The sequence below is a fragment of the Aspergillus udagawae genome (genome assembly GCF_001078395.1).
Source record: "Aspergillus udagawae IFM 46973 DNA, scaffold_2, whole genome shotgun sequence".
Classification (NCBI taxonomy): domain Eukaryota; kingdom Fungi; phylum Ascomycota; class Eurotiomycetes; order Eurotiales; family Aspergillaceae; genus Aspergillus; species Aspergillus udagawae.
Genome location: NW_025091265.1, coordinates 1708583 through 1726368, shown reverse-complemented (window position 1 = coordinate 1726368; position 17786 = coordinate 1708583). Strand labels below are relative to the sequence as shown.

Below are 17786 nucleotides of genomic sequence, written 5' to 3'. Positions count from 1 at the left end.
GGCTGGAGCAGGATAGTACTTAGTTTCACCTAGTAAAATCCAGATAATCTAACCTATTCAGGTTAGCACAATGAGTATTCTAACGGTAATACCGCTCTGTACGTAAGTAACCCGCTGATCGGAAAGTTTGCCTGAGGTTCTCTGCCACTCTCTCCCCTTCTCTCTCGTTTTCCCTCTTTCAGCCCAATTCCCTTCCTCTTTTCCCCTCCTCCTGCTCTTCTTCTTCTTTTTCGCCCTCTCATTTCCGACGTAATCAAATCCATCTCTTGTCCCTAGTGAGTCCACCCTTAGTCCTCTCCATTTTTATCATTCTCTTCCTCTTTTCTTCTCTTCTCTTCATTTTCTTCTGTTATATTTCAGTTGATCTACTACTCACTTCCTGGTCTTCAGTACTAACGTTCGGTACTCTGTGTGTGCAGAACAAACAATACCTCTTTTGAGTGTTGATCTTTTATCTACACTCTTTCATATCACAGAACTTCCGACATGGCTCTCAAGAGAATTAACAAGGAACTCACTGACCTCGGCCGGTAAGACATTCAGTTTTTCGCTCGCTCTGTCGTCGTCCTTACGGCCACTGCGGCGTGGTGTCGTTCACCCCACTACTGCGGGGTGTCTTGGGCGTCCTCTGAGGCGCTTCCATTTCCTGAATTCAAGACGTCATTTTTAGCTTTTTACACTGCTGATATTGATTGTTCATTTAGCGATCCGCCCTCTTCTTGCTCGGCTGGCCCTGTTGGAGATGATCTGGTATGATATCTTCCCGACCCCTTTCGTCGCAAGCTTTGATGTTACTGTCGTGTGCAGCTGCCATGTGCGGCGCGGCATACTGCAAGAATCCGCCTATGCCCTGCAACTTCCTCCCAGCATCTCATTTCAATTTGAACATGGCCACTGACAGCTGGTGTAATAGTTTCACTGGCAAGCAACAATCATGGGTCCTGTAAGTTTCCCCCAACTTATTCAGTCACTGGTCGCATTTGTGACTCAAGAGTGATTGGGTATCTTACGTCTATGCTCTTGAATGCTGACATCCCTCTTTGACAGGGTGACTCGCCATACTCGGGAGGCGTCTTCTTCCTGACCATCCACTTCCCTACCGATTATCCGTTTAAGCCACCCAAGGTCAACTTTACCACTCGTATCTACCACCCCAACATCAACTCGAATGGCAGTATCTGTCTTGACATTCTGCGAGACCAGTGGAGCCCCGCTCTTACAATCTCTAAAGGTATTCATCGATGTGAACGATCCTCCTTTCTTAGATGCTGATCGCTGTCCAGTGCTGCTTTCGATCTGCTCAATGCTCACAGACCCTAACCCGGACGACCCGTTGGTGCCTGAGATCGCTCACGTCTACAAGACCGACCGCCCTCGGTACGAAGCGACGGCCCGTGAATGGACACGCAAATACGCTATTTGATCTTCACAGTTTGACTTCTGCACGGCCACCCCGGTCTTCCCAATTCTTTCTGCGTCATCTTTCACTCCGTTAGATCAGATCCGAAGCCTGGCGTACCGTGATCGTAGATCCGTTCCTTGTTCTTACTGTGAAACAATCGCGTGTCTCTAAATTCGTGTTATTCTCTGCGCTTTCTCTAACGGCGGGAAGTGTCATGTCCTACGATCATAATGACCAATTGTCTTTGATGCATTCATAGCACTTTTTTTTTCGATCTCGACTGGAAGGAGTTCGACAATCCATTTGATGAACATAAAAACCTCAAAGGCCGGGTCTTTGGGCGGCAGAGTTGTGGCTCGTATGGCTTGAGGGTTTTGCCTCGGGGAAAGGAGAGAGGTCGCGTGAGTCGTGAGGAGAGCGGAAAGGGAGGGGAGACTTGGTGGTGCGCCGGTGGTGGTAACGGTGTGTATTAGATAGCGATAGGTATAAAAAGGCAAGACCACGTCCGACCCGTTGACCGGTTAAGAATGAGTTTGCTTTCAATGCTTGTGCTTTTAATGGGTTCCGATCTGTCGTACTTGTAGAGCTCTAGTCTAAACCAAGAGCCCTTGTGCCAGTAGCCATGGGCTGCAGTCTGCGAATAAGGACATGGAGGACTACACAAATGCATGCGAGATGTTCATAAGAATTAGTGTGCTGATCGACCTGTAATGTCACCAAATGCTTGAAAGATAATAGAAAAGAGGCGAAGATGGGAAAGAAGAAGACAATCGAGAAAATCGCGACCCAGACATAAGAAAGAGAAAGACAAATCAAGACGACCGGCCAGCTTCTTGAACTGTTCTATGGCCGCATCATACATAGTCTATGTGTTTCGAGTATATGTACTAGACATCAATGCACGATCAACGAGACGACGAAAAAACAAAAACGCCCGACCTTGCTGCTGCCCATTTAATGCGTGGTGATATGCCGCGAGTACACTGTCGTTACATGGCTGATTGAGGAGCCCTGAGAGTATGTAGAGAAAAGGCGGGAACGAAGAAGCGAGCAAGTTGAAGAAAGACGAAGAGAAACCAAGGCGCGGGGCCTTGACTCTGCTCAGGCAACCTGGCTGCCTCTCCGACTGCTGACCTTGGATGGAGCCTTGGAGGCGCCCCCGGCTATACTGCCGTTTGCTTTGATAGTCCTCTGCGACACCTTGGACACATTGGTCGAGACCTGACTAACGCTGTCGCTCGGTTGGACGGGTTCGTCGAATTTGCTGGATCGTTTGGAGACATGAGAGGGGGCTTTGGAGCGGTGAGATTGTTGGGAGTAAGAGGACCTCCGTGAGAAATCGACCTGGCTTATAGAATCGTCCGGCGTGATATTGGTTTGGATCTCAAAGTCATCGACGACGCTCTGGGGAAGCGGGATCTCACGGGCGGAGACACCCGACTTTGCACCGCTGCGGTACGACGCATAAGATGTCACGGACCCTTCAGGCAGAGGGATCTGACGGGCCGTTCGTGCGGAGGAGGTCGTGCTTCCGGCCAAGGATCTGGCCGCTGACTGATGCGAGGAATGGCGGGAAGAGTGGTGATCGTGATAGTTGGCTTTGGATGGTTTGGCAGTCGATGCTGAATAGACGCTCTCTTTATCCATGACTCGCGACTTGTCCGGGAAGCTGCTGATGAGAGTGCTGGGATTGCATGGATACGTACTCGAACGGGCCGGTGGGGGGTACTCAATCGCTCTCAGAGGGATATCCCTCACCGTGTAGACACTCCCATCCGAGGCACGACGCCCAATTTCGTCGAGGTACACACTGCCATTTTCTCCACGGGGGCGGGCGAACTCTGTGTCTTCGTATATTGTGCTCGCACGAGGATTCTTCGAAGAGACACTGCGAGTCAGAGTGGACCGCACATCTGATCGGGAGAAAGTGCTCCTGGCGGGAGGAGCGTCAATAGCCCTGTAGCCCTGATGTTCCTGAGCTAGCGAGGGAGCTTGCGATGGAAACGTCAGCTGAGGGAAATCCCGGGGTGTGTACTGCGGAGGAGGAGTGACCTCCGAGGACTGTGACTCGGATTTGGTCATCGCATAAGCGATTGCTGCACCTGCAGCCGCTCCGATGAGCGTACCAACGATTGTCTTGGCTGTGCTGTCGTCCTTCTTTTGGGTGGTGTGAGTTGTATGGTTGACGATATAGGTCGGAGACGGCACTTGCTGAATCTCCCGCGAGATGATGGTCGGTGCAGTTCGCTCCGACGGTGCTCCTCGCTCTACAGCAGTAGTGGCCCTTGAGACGTACGACTTGGCCTCTGACCTGGCAGAGGGAGCGATACTTTGAGGCTTGACGGAGCTGACCTTTGTGCTAGCTCGGGACACCACAGACCCATTCTCAAGCAGGCCAATTGCTGGTGCACTAACTTCTGACTTAGCAGCAGAGATACCCGGACGGTACACAGCTTCGATGCTGTTGCCGTCAAAGTCGATCACTGCTGCACTGTAGTATCCCGAGTCCGTGTCGCGCGTCTTTGGCTCACCGTGAATCTTTCCGCCGGCTTTCAGTGCACTGATGAAAAAGGATCCTACAGCATCTTTTGACGGCGCAGGGAAAGCAACATGTGCTGCACCAGCTGGCGATCTATGATTTCGTCCTCGTCAATGGGGCTATGGTAGGGTGCCCAAGAAAGAATACTGACCCTGGCTTCTGTTCTGTTATCCAGAAGTCTGCCGGCTCGCCTGATTTCTGACCGAATCCAATATAGTCATCATGGCGACCAATAAAATGATACCCTAGGGGCTGTAGGCAGGAGAGGAAGAAGGAAGTCGATGTTGGGAGGTGGGAGACAGTCAGGGTGAGGTGGGACAGAGGCATGTCTGCGTTGGAGTCGACTCGCCGAGTATATACTCCAGGAGTTCAGGACAGTATTTGTGATCGCAGGATGATACGGAGATAGAAGAAAGTCGAGTCACAAAACAAGGATGTCTATGAACAACATGCAAGGAAAAGAATCAAAAGAGGAGCTGAGATTCCTAATCCTCCTAAGAAGAGGACAGCGTATATATAATACTCGAAATCTTGGGTACAGAGTGCGGGTGATTGAATGACACTTTCAAAGCGAAGAGGATAGTCCAGAAGCACGAGAGGACTGGCGGTGCTATTTCAAGGCAGGTCTTGCTGTACAGATAGAGAGACCTAAGCATGCCCAACCAATATCCAATAACAGACGGTCGGAACCTTAGAGCAAATGTACGTATCCATGAAGGGAAATGAACCCCTCCAGGAGCCAGCTTTGGCAATAGTACAGGCACAAGTCGCATGCCTAGTTGGATTCTCAAAGCATCCGAAAAGGTGGCCCGGATTATCCACCGTACCTCGACCAGAGTCCCGGCCCTGCAGGCCCCAACCGGGAAAGGTGAGCTCCAATGGTTATCGAAATCATGGAGTCAAGTAACTCCTGATGCCACGGTCTTCTTTCCTTTTCGGTGAAGCTTAGAGTGACTCCATGGCGCCAGGTCATCGTGGGGCACCGGGGGGAGCCGCTGGATGCGGCGGACGGTCCAGTAGGTGGCCCTGTCCAACTCAAATGGGGCGCCCATCAAAGAACAGTTGGAACCTGCTTGGAATTGAGCCAAGGGAGTTGGAAAAGCATCAGGTGTCCCTGCGCGAAGCCTTGTTACGTTGGATTATGAATGGACCAAGGTTCGAGCCAATTGACCATGATGAATACTACTTGACACTGCGCTGACTGCGGAAAATAATGTCCCGGAGAACGAGTAGTGAATGGGAGAATAGGATCACCAGTCGAAAAAGAGGAGTGTTACTGACTTGTGATCGGTTACTGCAACAGCTTGAGAGGATGATTGCGGAATTTAGGCCCACTAGATCACCAAATGGAAAAGGTGCGACAATAAACGACAGACGGACTTGTCAGTCGTAGTCGTATGGGGCCAGTGAGGCAGAGCTTGGAGGGGATCTCTCTGCAAGACTCAGAGCGATGGCTTGTCCTGGGATGCTCCAATCCGGTTCGTGTTTGGGCACTTCTGCTGCTCTTAGTCGCCAGATGGTGCTGTCAGACCGCCAAAATGCATCCACTATCTGCGACTGTGTCTTGGGCGATGCACCATCTCATTCTGTTGTCAGGAGTGCGAGACTGACATAAGACTGCGCTGTTCTAAAACACTGGAGCGATCAGTCGAATGACAAGATGACCATCAGGGCCCAGCGCCTCTCTGGATTGTTTTGGAACCAGATTGTAGATGCACAATTGATGACCGCCATCGCTGTCCGGAACGATTGTCCGAGGGTATGAGTTTCATATTCTAGACCTCCGCAGCCAAAGAGAGAAAAAGTGAAGCGGAAGATCCACCTAGAGGAGAATGCAAGCGTCTCTGCGTGCCACGTCGAAGCGAGTCTAAGCATAGTTCGTCTCCAGTCACCGGGGCCAGCCGATCAATAGTGAATACCCTGGAAGGCATGTTTGTAAGATGCAGCAGGAGAAGTAATCGCAGGATCTCGGATTTACTGTTGTCTTTACAAGCATTTTATCCTGCAGAGTTGGAGGGAGGAAAAGGGAGAGCTGATCAAATGAGCACAGAGCATACAGTTGTCGGTGCCTTGGTGAATGCCTGTTATCTCAGGCAATCATGGTGACATTCCTGGTCGATCATTTTCTACGCAATCTGGAGAATTTTATATTTCTATCTCATCATCCAAGTCCATATGGTATGAGTCTTGTTTCATGCTCTTCACTGATCGAACCGAGCAGATTCCTGTTTCCTTCGACTTGGACAATGACAGGCCTATCGCTAGATGTTTATATGGTAATCCACCTACGATGCGGGACGCAGAAAATGTACATGAATATGATGATATATATATATTCAATATAAGACCAACCGGAAGGCTCAGTCATCAATGGTACTGATTTTAGATGTAAGTGGTACGGGCTCCCAGCACCGGCCAGTCCGTTGCCCTCTGGAGGATAAATCAAGAGGCAAAAAGTCAAAGGCAAAAACCGAGTCTGATTCTGTCTCTTAACTTCAACACTCCATGGTGGATGGGCTTGGAATGGAAGCCTTTCAGAGTACTGGAACACATGGATTTGATTGTCCCCTTGAGGGGAGGAAAGAAAAGCCGTCCAAGAAAATTTCAAGACCTCGAAAAGAAGCGTAAGCGATGTCGTATTGATGGTCGTATATCAAGTCACATCGGTCCCGGAAGCTAGTAGCGAGAGGGAGAACGTAGGACAATACCATAACAGACGCGAAACGGGAGGCAATGAATCCAAAGACGGACAATAAGGGGCACGCGTTCAAAGGCATGCGTTCTCAAGCTTAGCGTTCGCTATACTTCGACCTCGGCGCCGGATGGCAGGTAGCGAAAAAGGAAATTCGTCAGTCGTCAAAATATGGCCGCTCTCGAGCGCCGATTCGCGGCGTTGCTCAAAGAATGCCCCATGATTCCTCCGCAGCATGGCAGAATTTGCTGCACGCAACACTGGCGCTCAAACTGTAGTTGCTGATACTGATAGTATCATCCTTGAACGAGTCCGCAAAGTCATCATGGCCCTTTGCCATGGCACCGACAAAGATACAGATACTTTCCTTGGGACCCAGGGAATCAATGTAGTCCTTGACCCGCACGACTGGGGCTTCGTAACTGAGGGTGACTTTACGGCAGTTGGGAGGTAAGTGGTCCGTAATAGGATTTTTGATGACCTTGAGCAGTTTTTCTTGAGAATTGGTGGAACGAATGGAGAGTCTGTGCAGCAGCTGAACCATCAAACCGGCGAACCGTTTGAAGGTACGAGGAATGCGGACGGATGGGTTAACTTCGATGAGGACGCCTTTCGCAGTGTGGATGTAGATTTGGAGCTTGCCAGCCTTATTGATCGGCGAGTCGAGAAGAGTGAGGAGGCACTGTTGCGTGGAGGAAGAGCGAAGAGATTAGCAATTCTGAAACCAGACCTTTCCATGGAGCCTGGGCGAGTCAAACCTGATGGGTGATATCAGGCCGAGCCTCACTGATATCTCTGTTCATCTTGCGCATCACACCAATGTGTTCATCGCTATTGAGCAACGAGTATTTTTCATCCCGACCCGAGCCATTGCGACCACCATGGGAAGCACGATACGTCTCCAAACTGGCATGGGAGAGGACGACAATCAAGCGCTTTGTCTCCTTGTCATTGGCAGGAATAGGGACATGCTGTTCAGCGACCAGTTGAGGCAACTCCGGAGGCGGGCAAGACTGGGTCCCTGAAGATCGATCGCGGTCAGTCATGTTGGATGATTGATCGCCGGTGGTGTAGCACCGAGAAAGAGGGGTAAGATGATCGCCGAAGCCTGGCAGATGAAACAAATCTAATTCCAAGGGAGGGGAAGAAAGAGGGACAGTCTGGATTTGGAGTAGTGACACGGAGGGTTGCGCTCAAGGTGAGACACGAGCATGCGATTAAGACATTCGGGAAGAAAATTGAGAATGATGTCTGCTTTGGAAAAAAAATTTCCTTGACAACCTTCCAGAGATATTGGATAAACGGACGCTGCCAAGACAAAGAGTAGAATCACAGAGACAATTTTTAACAAGAAAAAGTTGAGCAGATATATGCAAGAGGGGGGATGAAAAGGTACGAAAAAAAGAAAGGATAAAGAGGGACGGGGAACAAAGGACACAAGCAGATGGACAAATGACAGATACATACTGGGTCTCTTTCTCTTCCCGGCGATTTGAGCAGCGTCCGACATGTTGCCTGTATTGTTGTTGAAGGATTCTTCCTTTGAAGATTCTGATCGCGAGAAGAGGAATATAGATATATTGTCGAAGAATTGAAGAAGAGGTTTAACCAAGAGAGAGAAAATAAGAAATTGTTGGGGGGAGTGCAATAGGCAAAGAAACGGAAGAGGAAGAAAGTGGAAGAGGAGATTTCTCTCGGTCACCCACAGGTTCACAAGCGGGATAAGAAGACCTCCGATACTACGGCGTATAATTTGTATATACTGCTTACTACGGACCTTTTGGTCGATTCTCCGTAGACGGACAATAATACTTATCATCACTATACATTCTTCTTGGCTAAGTCATCTAACTAGGCCGTTTCCACGGTAAAAGAGCCTTATTCGTATGGTGGTTCCGCCCCCATCTAAGTACTGCATTGAAGTAAAGTGTACCTAGGTAGTCCCGTTTATACACCTTGCAAGGTATTGGAAGTATTCTAGGTGGTCAACGAATCCTTCGTTTACCATGGTATCTTTGAATCCAGAATAATTTAATTCACCCTCGTATTCAACACGGATATTCCTGACGCTAATAGGAGACGCATGGTGTTCAGCAGAGATTGTAGCGTCCGCTGGGAGTTGATAACTTCCGAGGGCTTCGACATGGATAATTTGTAGCCACCGTGTACCTAGCGAAGCCTTTCTACACTACCAGGTATCGCAGTAAGCAATATTGGGCAACGTCTGTATTATTGACCTAGCACGCTCTAAATACTCTGCTGCAGCGGTGGTCATCTTTGATCAGCACTATTTTCTTACAAACCTTCCAATAAATGTCCAGTAATGTCTAGTAATGTCTAGTATTCGGCGCATTTTCCCTCACGCAAGGATCTCAACCGAATAGCAACATCAAGCGTAGTCAATACAACCGACCTGATAGGCCACGCCGTGTGAGCTCCTGCAGGAAGAGAGTAAGAAATCCCTCTGGCGTCGTTGGTCTGACACCTCGTCATTCCCCATCTAATCTATGGGCTTCCCTGGTGCATAATCCTACATAGAGCCAGTGCATCAAGCTGGTCTCTAGTCTAGTTCACATCTACCTCAGTTTTGCGGGGATCATATTGTCATTGACAAATCATTGGTCGATCATGCGCCGGCTTACTGTATATATCTTACCAGAGTCACTTTGTCTACACTTCGGGCAAAAGTAAACATGAAACTGTGTGCACAACGCCTTCAAGATTCAATGCGGGGTTTGAACTGAACCTAGGAAGACAGAGGTGTGGGATGTTATCCAATACCTTGGTCTAGCGAGCAACGCTCTTGACTGATTTGACGCATTCATCGAAGAGTGTATCTGTTACGGAGGACAACCCTGGAGCCGCTTGATACACAAGAGGGATATTCATTCTGTAAGTCCAGGGTGACTGTGATTGTGGTCGTAGAGACCGCCAGCTCACGTGCCTTTACAGGTATCTGATCAGCAGCCATTTGCAGGGCAAGTAAGGAGTACAACTCTAGCTTCGCCAGAAGAGCGGTCGGTGAGCGCGAGCCCATTCACATCGCTGGTTTGCAAATTGATAGAGCTCCTGCCTGCCTACAGCATAGAAAGATTATGTGGAAAAGACCAACGGGCCCCAAATCGAAGACCACATCTGTTCCATTGATTCGAAGGCGTCTATCCCCCAAAAGTCACCAGGGAGCGGTGGCTTCAAAGCTCTAGCACTCCGTCTTCCAACGAAAAAGAATCAAAGTATTAGTTAGCAGTTTGGATCTCAGTCATTGATCCGACTGATCGTAGCATAAATGACCGACATTTGACATTCCTATCTTCATACAGCCATTAATGATAGTGGAAAACAAGACCAACTGATGCTGCAGATGCCGGCTGGATGCATGTCAATATCGTCCTACCTTCTTGTGCCTCCTCGAAATGGGAGAAGCGAAAGTTAGATGCATGATCAGAAGGTAGTCGCACGAAACGAGCACCCTGTAGTCAGCGAATTTTCCGAACAATCAATGTATGAATTGTTGTTGTTGCCTACTTCGAGTACATCTGCCTGGATCCCGTCGAATTCAACTTCCCCTTCAGCGATGCTTCTAATCCGTATGAGACGAGACTTGGTTCACCTTTATGGCATTCAGTTCTATCATCTCGAATGAGTAGTCGCCAGAAAGACAGATGGACCACATCACGAAGCGTAAAAGGCCAGGCGCAATTCGGTACACCTCTCTCGTATACCGTCCAGTAAAATCGTGGCTCGTGAGCTCTCTCAGCAAGGGCATAGGCGAGGCTGGGGAATCCGCAACACCTTGTGTACCAAAGCTGCAGACGATCTCTGAGCGAAGAGCACGTACGGAAAGGAATGAACGATCTCTGGCATGCTGTCAGTTGCCATCCCAAGGTTGCCGATCAACCCTTCGGTATACAATCAGAAGTCAAAATGGGATAGATTGGTTGGGTTAGGTAGGAAGACAAGGCACGCAAAACAAGGAAGTACACACCTATCACCTCAATAGTAATAACAATATCGGGTTGTCAATCCTCGACTGTGGTTGTATTGAAGTCTACCTAAGCAAGGTATCTATCTATGGAGTAGCCAAGATAGCTCCCCCTACCGACGAGTGGCCCTGAAACTCCTCCAGCCATGTATGACGACTGTGGTTGGTGGCCACCCATAGGCTGTCATGTTTTCAGGAGGCAAATTCAGCCCACGAGAAGATACCCAGGTAACTAGTATGGAGCACTCACCTATTATTATTGGTATAGGAGGCAGAGGCAAAACCTAATGGAAATGAGGCCATGCCACTAGCTAAATCATACCAGCTGTTGCTCCTTTTCCTGGCCCCAGTGTCCCACGATCTTCAGCTGCCCAAAAGCCAACAGTGAGCATCCAATATCCGCTTGTGTTCACTGTTAATAATTATAATATCATACTAATATCATCATCACTGCCCCTCCGTGTCCTATATTAATGGTAGCCTGGAGATACCTCCGGGAGCTGTTCTCCATATCTTCTACTGCTTCCCCTTGAATCTGGCTACATATACGGCGTATTAATCCTCGTCATTCTTCTCGTCCTGTATCCAATTCTGAATTATCACAAAGCTCTTGTGTGCAACTACGGGAGACCGCGTCCTTCCTCTGAGTCATTTTCATCGTACGAACCTCCGTTGTCTGTGGCTTAGATTGGTAGCCTCGTGTCCGAAATATCAAGATCCTTTCACATTGCTGCTATCACCAACAGACTTCCGACCGTTTTGATCAAACGAGAACCTAGTCCGCTTTGGTGGCTCTGGTGCCTCTAGTCACCTACTGGCCATTAGTATCTGTGCTAACCTTACCTCCTTAAGGTATGTGGAACTGTGGAAGGGCAACTGAAGAATGATCCCTGTCAAGCGCCCGAGCGAGTAATATGACTAAATGTGGATTAGCGCCTGAGGCAACGCGTTCCGTCACTCGTCGATCAAGCTTACATACAGAGGCACGTATCTCGATTATTTATCGTCGGTTTATTATTATTGTTTCCGCCAAAATCCGCCTGTTGGCTGGAACAAAATATCGCGAATAATAATAATAATACAATCCATCATAATAATATATTCGTTAGGAAATCATCTTTGCTGCTACTCTTCCTTCACTTTTGCATTCGCCTCCCACCCAAGCTCACACACATATGCTCTTGATGTTCGACTCGGTTGAATCCGTGCTCTGAAGAAAAACAAGGGAGATGCCGTGGACTGTAACAAATTCATTCAAGCGGTACGTTTTGCTTTTTTGTCTAATTTCCGTCTTTCTTTACCCCTTCACTCTCTTTGCTCGGTCACTATTATCACTATTCTCTCCTTGAACTACCGCTGTTCTAATTTGTCCAGTTCTAGAGGACTCATGAAAACTTACGGAAGATCTCTATGGCGCGTCTATGATGACGACGATAATGGCCCTGCCGCGAAAAAGCGACGCGTCGAGGCGGGCAACGAGTCCGACGACGCGGAAAACAGTCTTCAATATGCTATTCGCGAGTCTTCCGCTGCCATTTTATCGAGCCCGTCGCGTCGCAATTCAGTAGTTCTCTCGGAGGGGACGCATGACGATGACTTGTCTACGCCTCCATCATCGCCGCCTCCCAGATTGACCCCTCCCCCGGCAAACACGAGAAAACCCACTTTTTCATTTCTGAAGCGCAAGCAGTCATCGACGAAAGATGCGAGCAATGGCACCCCGCTCACGGAAGTCAACTCCAATAGTGTGCGGTCGTCGGTCGATCCCCCCAAGAAGAAGGCGGCGCAGTCGCAACCACCCGTGTTGAAACAGATGCAGATTGATCTGGGACACGAAGTCAGAAAAACCTGTGCTACTTGTGGGATGGAGTATGTGCCCTCCAATGCGGAGGACGCGGCGCTTCACAAGAAGTTTCACGACATGAACTCGACCGGGGTGGATTTGGGGAAGGCTTTTATGAGGGCGAACGCATGCCGCTGGGTGTACGAAGCCACTCGGTTCGACGAAGGTTACGTTGTTATTGTGGATCGCAAGGCTTCTCCGACCGTGAAGAATCAGGCCAAGAAGGTTCTGGAAGTCATCAGCAAGGAGTTGTCTGCGCCTGAAATCTCAGACGATGTCTTATGGAGCCAAACGGAGCCTCCTGAACGTCTGCGGAAGAACGGTGCAGAGGAGAAAGTGGATCGCTACAAGGTGTTTCTGCACATGAAGGACAGCCGATGTGTGGGAGCATGTCTCACTGAGCGTATCTGGGAATCACGGCCCGTGGAGTGCTCGACACCAGCTCAGAATGGAGCCGATCAGCCGACCGACTCTGCGATTACCGTCCGGGACGAGGTGCACCCCGCTATCGTGGGTATTTCGCGCATTTGGACATCGGGCTCATCTCGAAGGAGAGGAATTGCCATGGATCTTCTTGATTGCGTTGTGACCAACTTTATCTATGGGATGGAGATTCCCAAGGAGCAGATTGCTTTTAGTCAGCCGACGGAGAGTGGGAAACGTTTAGCACAGGCCTTCTTCGGGCCAGGAGTCCAGTGGCATGTCTACAACGAAAGCTAAAACTGGTCACCAGCATGCTAGCACGCGAGCTCAAGTGGATATTGGTTTGCGTTCTGAATCTCTTCCTCCGAATGGGCCAGATGATACCCTTCTTCCTCGGGATGGATGAGCCCGAGTTAGGAATCTTGTGATGACCCTTCGTGTCTGTTTGTATAACCTCAGGTGTTTGGGAAGGCGGCCTCTTCCTGTTCTCAATTGTTCAACACGCGCTACGTGCTTTTCTTTCATATTCCTTTCTGGGTACCCTTGAATATGCGGGTCAGATATCATTTTCACAATGTAATATATAGCCTTTTTTTGATCGCGTTTTAACTCTGGCGTCCTTACTATTGAGGCAGCGGTTGGAGGACAATCGAATACAGACAGAATGCAAACAAGCACCATCAATTTGACCATTCATTGAACAAGAAAAAGCCCAATCTATCTAGGCACCAAACGTGCTTTGTTCATTATTATAGAAGTGCGCAAGTCCCGATCCCGTTGGCTGTCGCGACTTGTGATGCTCTCCGCTTGCCGGAAGCCGCGCGGATGACAGGCCCTCCATATCTTAAACGCCGTAGCTGCTGCCATCTCACCTTCCATCCTTCGTAGCTCCCTTCATCAATTCCATTCTCCCTGCCCTCATGGTCGGCGGGAGCCATTTACTCTGCGATGTCTGGATTAAATCCTTTCCGCCCTAAAAAGCCAGAGAGTGAGGTTCATCCGCCCCTTCCGAATGCTGGGCATGACGGTGCCTGGCCCCCGAGAGGTGTGCCTCGTCTATTATTGCTCTTTGTGTATAAAGTCAACGCTGACGGACTTTCATTAGCAGTGCCTCCTAATCTATCGCCGTCCTCCGTCTCGACAAACTCATCCTACCCTACTGCTCCGTTGACCGCCGGATCTCTGACGAATTCGTCCGCAACTCCTCATGGCCATTCCGTGACCCCTCCCGGATCCTCGATGTCAGATGCTGACGACTCTCAAACCTCGGACGATCAGTCACTGCCAGACCCATTCCAAAAAATTTCGCACATGAGCGACAATGATGTAGATGACGGGGAGGAGCTCAATGATGAGGCCTGGAGTTCTCATCGCTGGACCCCCGCAGCTCATCGCCGTCACTCAGCTATCAACGTCGCTCCCCACCCATCGCCGTTTCCCCAAGGAGCAGTAATATCGACTCCCACGACCCCTCTGGCTTCCTCAGCAAGACGGAATGCGGGAACAGAAGATAGCAATCGTTTGGGGGCGCTGGAAAACCAGAAGAACCTGCGAGAGAATACGATGAATGCGGCGCCGAGTGCGCTTGTACCTATATCAGCTCCTCACGGGGCGGCTCATACGGGCAGTGGTACTGCCTGCATTCCTGGACAACATACAGTTCCTCCATCGTCCGAGCTTGAGTCTGGCCCGAAGCCTCTTGGTGTACGTTCGGCAAACAGGGATAAGAAACCTCCACCGCCACCTAAAAGCCATCATGGCAAGTTGATCAATCCCAGTCCTCACGCGACCTCTTCTCATTCCCGACCGATACCCCCTCGGCCCACCAAACGGTTCTCCTACCATGGCACTTCCTCAGAGACATCCCTTTCTCTCACACCAAATACACCTCCCAGCAGGTCATCTCAGCCGAGGATTGATTATTTTACTCCACTGCATGATAACCCAGCACCTCAATCAGCTGAAACGCTCAGACGTAGCCAGTCACAGCACAAGCGGCCGCCAACGCCGCCGCTGAGTAGACGACATAGTCAGATGAGGAGATCCAAAAGCACTATGTCCAGAGCAAATCTTTCTCGACTATCAATGCCAGCTGGAATGTTTGAGGTGAATGCATCTCCTCCTTCGAGCCCAGGTCCTCGAACGCAGGAGCCCGGAATAGCTCCGCCGATGTCAGACGAGGCAGATCCTGGTTCTGGTCAACGTGAGCTGCTGTTGTCAAGGCGAGCATCTCAGGTGAACCCGCTGCCACCACCTCCGCCACCGAGGAGGAACCGAGTTTCCAGCAGTCATAGCAACAGTAGAAGCCAACCTACAGAGGAGAAGCGGGCAGAGGATGAGGACTTTACCCCTCGTCCGTCGAATGCCAATGACATCTTGGCCGATTTGTCGCGGCTACAGAAAGAAGTGGATGATCTCCGTGGTCACTATGAAAGCCGCAAGGTTAGTCACTAGAGGATTTACAATGTTACGATAGACTGCGGCGCTATTCATGCACCTGGCACGAGGGTCTACTTGCTACTCTTGAACCCATAACGAAGTGAATGATACATTGACTACAATGTGCTTCTGCGAGTGCCCTCGATGGGGAGACTTGGTATATATAAGTTACGTCAGAGGCAGCCGATCAATGAGTTATGACTACATAGCGATCAATCCAATACAGTTGCAAATCCGTCCATTCGTCCTTCTCGAACGATGAAACCAACCAAGTGATAGAACGAAATTTCGTGCCGCAAGGCCTTCAATATCAGGCATCGATACCTGCTACTAGATTTGCAGCTGTGATTGGTTGATGGCCTGGATGCTTGCGATGACGTCAGCTCCCCCTCCTTTCGTCGTCTGCGACCCTCATCCAAAAGACAAACAGAAAGTCAGTCAGACAGACGGTATAAATGACGAATACTAGACAGGAGATGGATATTTAGTGATTTAGAGAGGTTATTATGGACTCATTGGAGGTTCCACGAGAAACACAACACACTTCACCGTAGCCACTGCTCATCAATAAACTATTATTGCTCCATCTAGAACCAGATATCAGTCCGCCTTACTTGACCCTTATTATATTCTAGAAGAAACGCCTCACTGCACCTGACTGAGAGTTTCCATGCATACTGCCATAATCCACCTCATTATTCCAGAGCGCTTCCCGTGCATGAACGAAAATCCTTATGCGATCTTCTCACTGACTGCATCTTGACTATCATATTTTATAACGTTATTAATCCACCTTTGCAAGCATCTCAATCTTGACTCTTTTCTTCTGATTACCGTCGTTTATCTATCTTATCTGCCCGTCTGATTATCAACGAGGAGTCCAACAGTTTAGCTGCGCGACGAACGCATCTCGATTGTGTCAAGCCAGACGTCACTCTCCTTTGCTCTACTCTGCTCTGCTCAATCTTATTCCTTCTAAAACCACAATTCCCACACAACTGAAGGACTCCGACATAATGACCACACCGACACTCATAGATCTACCTCCCCCGCCCTCGGATCCTGTCACGCCGTCGGACATGGGACCGTAAGAGCATCCCTTTCCTTTTCCCCCGTCTTCTCCTTCTACAACCTACAAGATAGTGCATCGCTTGAAGAAGAAAAGCGCAATGAATTGACTCGTATAATTGTTCAACAGAGGCACACCAAATTCAGGCACAACCTCCCTCTCTGCACTGTCCACCACCGCTATCAAAGACGGCCATCAGGGGCAGCCTCTACCACACGGGCGACATGCTCATCACTCATCCTCTGCCTCGGCGACGTCTACATCTACCCTGGAGGCGGAACGAGCCGACCGCATCTCCCGTCTCGCCGGGCTGGAACGTGTCGCAACCGCCCGAGCAGGAGGTGTTCCTCAGTCGAATCTCATCTTCGCGACGGCGCACGGCCCCGGCTACTTTGACAGCGGACCTGGCTTCAAAGAAAGAAGCACCGTGGGCAGTGCCAGCGCCACCGGCAGCGTGGGTGCTCGTACTACATGGGCAAGCGGTAGCGATGCACTCGACGCGGACAAGATGAGCGAAGACACGAACGAAGACGATGAAACGTCTAGCGTGGGAAATATCAGTGAAGGGGACGCAAGCCTGGTTGCATTTGGAGAGGGCGCTAGTACGATTAGTGGCCCGATTTCGCATCCCAGTCTCAACCGAATGTCGTCCGGTCGTCCGACTTCACTGGGAGCTGGAAGTCCTAGCATGAGCCGAGCAAACCCCCTCGCGTCGTACCAGCCTGGAGTCGAAGACAACGCCGCCGCGTCCTCTTCCTTATCTCCTGCGGGATCGAATACGCCGGAACAGATGCATGACGCTCGCATGCTGGACGGGGTAACCTATGACAGTGATGTGGTCGACACGACTGTGAGAACCCCGCGGCTGGCCACACCATTCAGCCACGGCCAGTCTGCCAACCGGAACGATGACTCGGAAGTCAATTGAGAGGAAAGCAGGGTCCAAAAGGAGTGAATGGGCGTTTTTCTTACACAGATGGAGTCTTGTAACTTTTAGCTATGGATCGTGGGGGAGACACTGATGGGAATTTCAGGTTGTGACGGCGGCCTCAAAGCAGATACCTCAAGAATGAGTATGATTTTTCTGTAGGATAATTAATAGCACATTGAAATGTTTTTTCCTTCCAATCTAGCAGTATGCAGTATTGGATGAGATGTTGTATATAGGGTGGGCCGAGAAGAGTCGATCAATATTCCGATGGCGACATTCACATGGCCACAATAACATCATACTCAGTAATACCAGCAAGAATCACCATGAACATCAGCATCATGTTGGAAGACAGAATAGTCCGGGAACAATCCGTAGAGAAACTCATAATGTTCTGTAGGAAATGCCTTATTACAATCATAAGAACAATAATCAAGCCAAGAACACTCTGGACGGGCAGTTTCGC

At 49.7% G+C, this 17786-nt stretch overlaps 6 protein-coding genes across 6 annotated transcripts; 4 read left to right on the top strand and 2 right to left on the bottom strand.

Moving 5' to 3' along the window:
• Positions 1-934: 934 nt before the first annotated feature.
• On the top strand, positions 935-1423 carry Aud_002913 (putative ubiquitin conjugating enzyme (UbcD); the record flags this gene model as incomplete). Its single annotated transcript, XM_043287870.1, has 3 exons — positions 935-943; positions 1048-1231; positions 1284-1423. The coding sequence occupies 3 exons, from the start codon at positions 935-937 to the stop codon at positions 1421-1423; spliced, it is 333 nt and encodes a 110-aa protein (XP_043143805.1).
• A 1080-nt stretch (positions 1424-2503) lies between these two features.
• Aud_002912 (VOC family protein) lies at positions 2504-4268 on the bottom strand (the record flags this gene model as incomplete). The annotated part of the gene is made up of 2 exons (XM_043287869.1): positions 2504-4034; positions 4093-4268. The coding sequence occupies 2 exons, from the start codon at positions 4266-4268 to the stop codon at positions 2504-2506; spliced, it is 1707 nt and encodes a 568-aa protein (XP_043143804.1).
• A 2570-nt stretch (positions 4269-6838) lies between these two features.
• On the bottom strand, positions 6839-7679 carry Aud_002911 (18S rRNA pseudouridine methyltransferase; the record flags this gene model as incomplete). The annotated part of the gene is made up of 2 exons (XM_043287868.1): positions 6839-7315; positions 7392-7679. 2 exons carry the CDS (start codon positions 7677-7679, stop codon positions 6839-6841), a joined length of 765 nt encoding a protein of 254 aa, XP_043143803.1.
• A 4165-nt stretch (positions 7680-11844) lies between these two features.
• On the top strand, positions 11845-13178 carry Aud_002910 (ESCO family N-acetyltransferase; the record flags this gene model as incomplete). Its single annotated transcript, XM_043287867.1, has 2 exons — positions 11845-11876; positions 11996-13178. 2 exons carry the CDS (start codon positions 11845-11847, stop codon positions 13176-13178), a joined length of 1215 nt encoding a protein of 404 aa, XP_043143802.1.
• A 651-nt stretch (positions 13179-13829) lies between these two features.
• On the top strand, positions 13830-15335 carry Aud_002909 (uncharacterized protein; the record flags this gene model as incomplete). The annotated part of the gene is made up of 1 exon (XM_043287866.1): positions 13830-15335. One exon carries the CDS (start codon positions 13830-13832, stop codon positions 15333-15335), a length of 1506 nt encoding a protein of 501 aa, XP_043143801.1.
• Positions 15336-16336: 1001 nt separating this feature from the next.
• Aud_002908 (uncharacterized protein) lies at positions 16337-17317 on the top strand (the record flags this gene model as incomplete). Its single annotated transcript, XM_043287865.1, has 2 exons — positions 16337-16407; positions 16519-17317. The coding sequence occupies 2 exons, from the start codon at positions 16337-16339 to the stop codon at positions 17315-17317; spliced, it is 870 nt and encodes a 289-aa protein (XP_043143800.1).
• Positions 17318-17786: the final 469 nt, after the last annotated feature.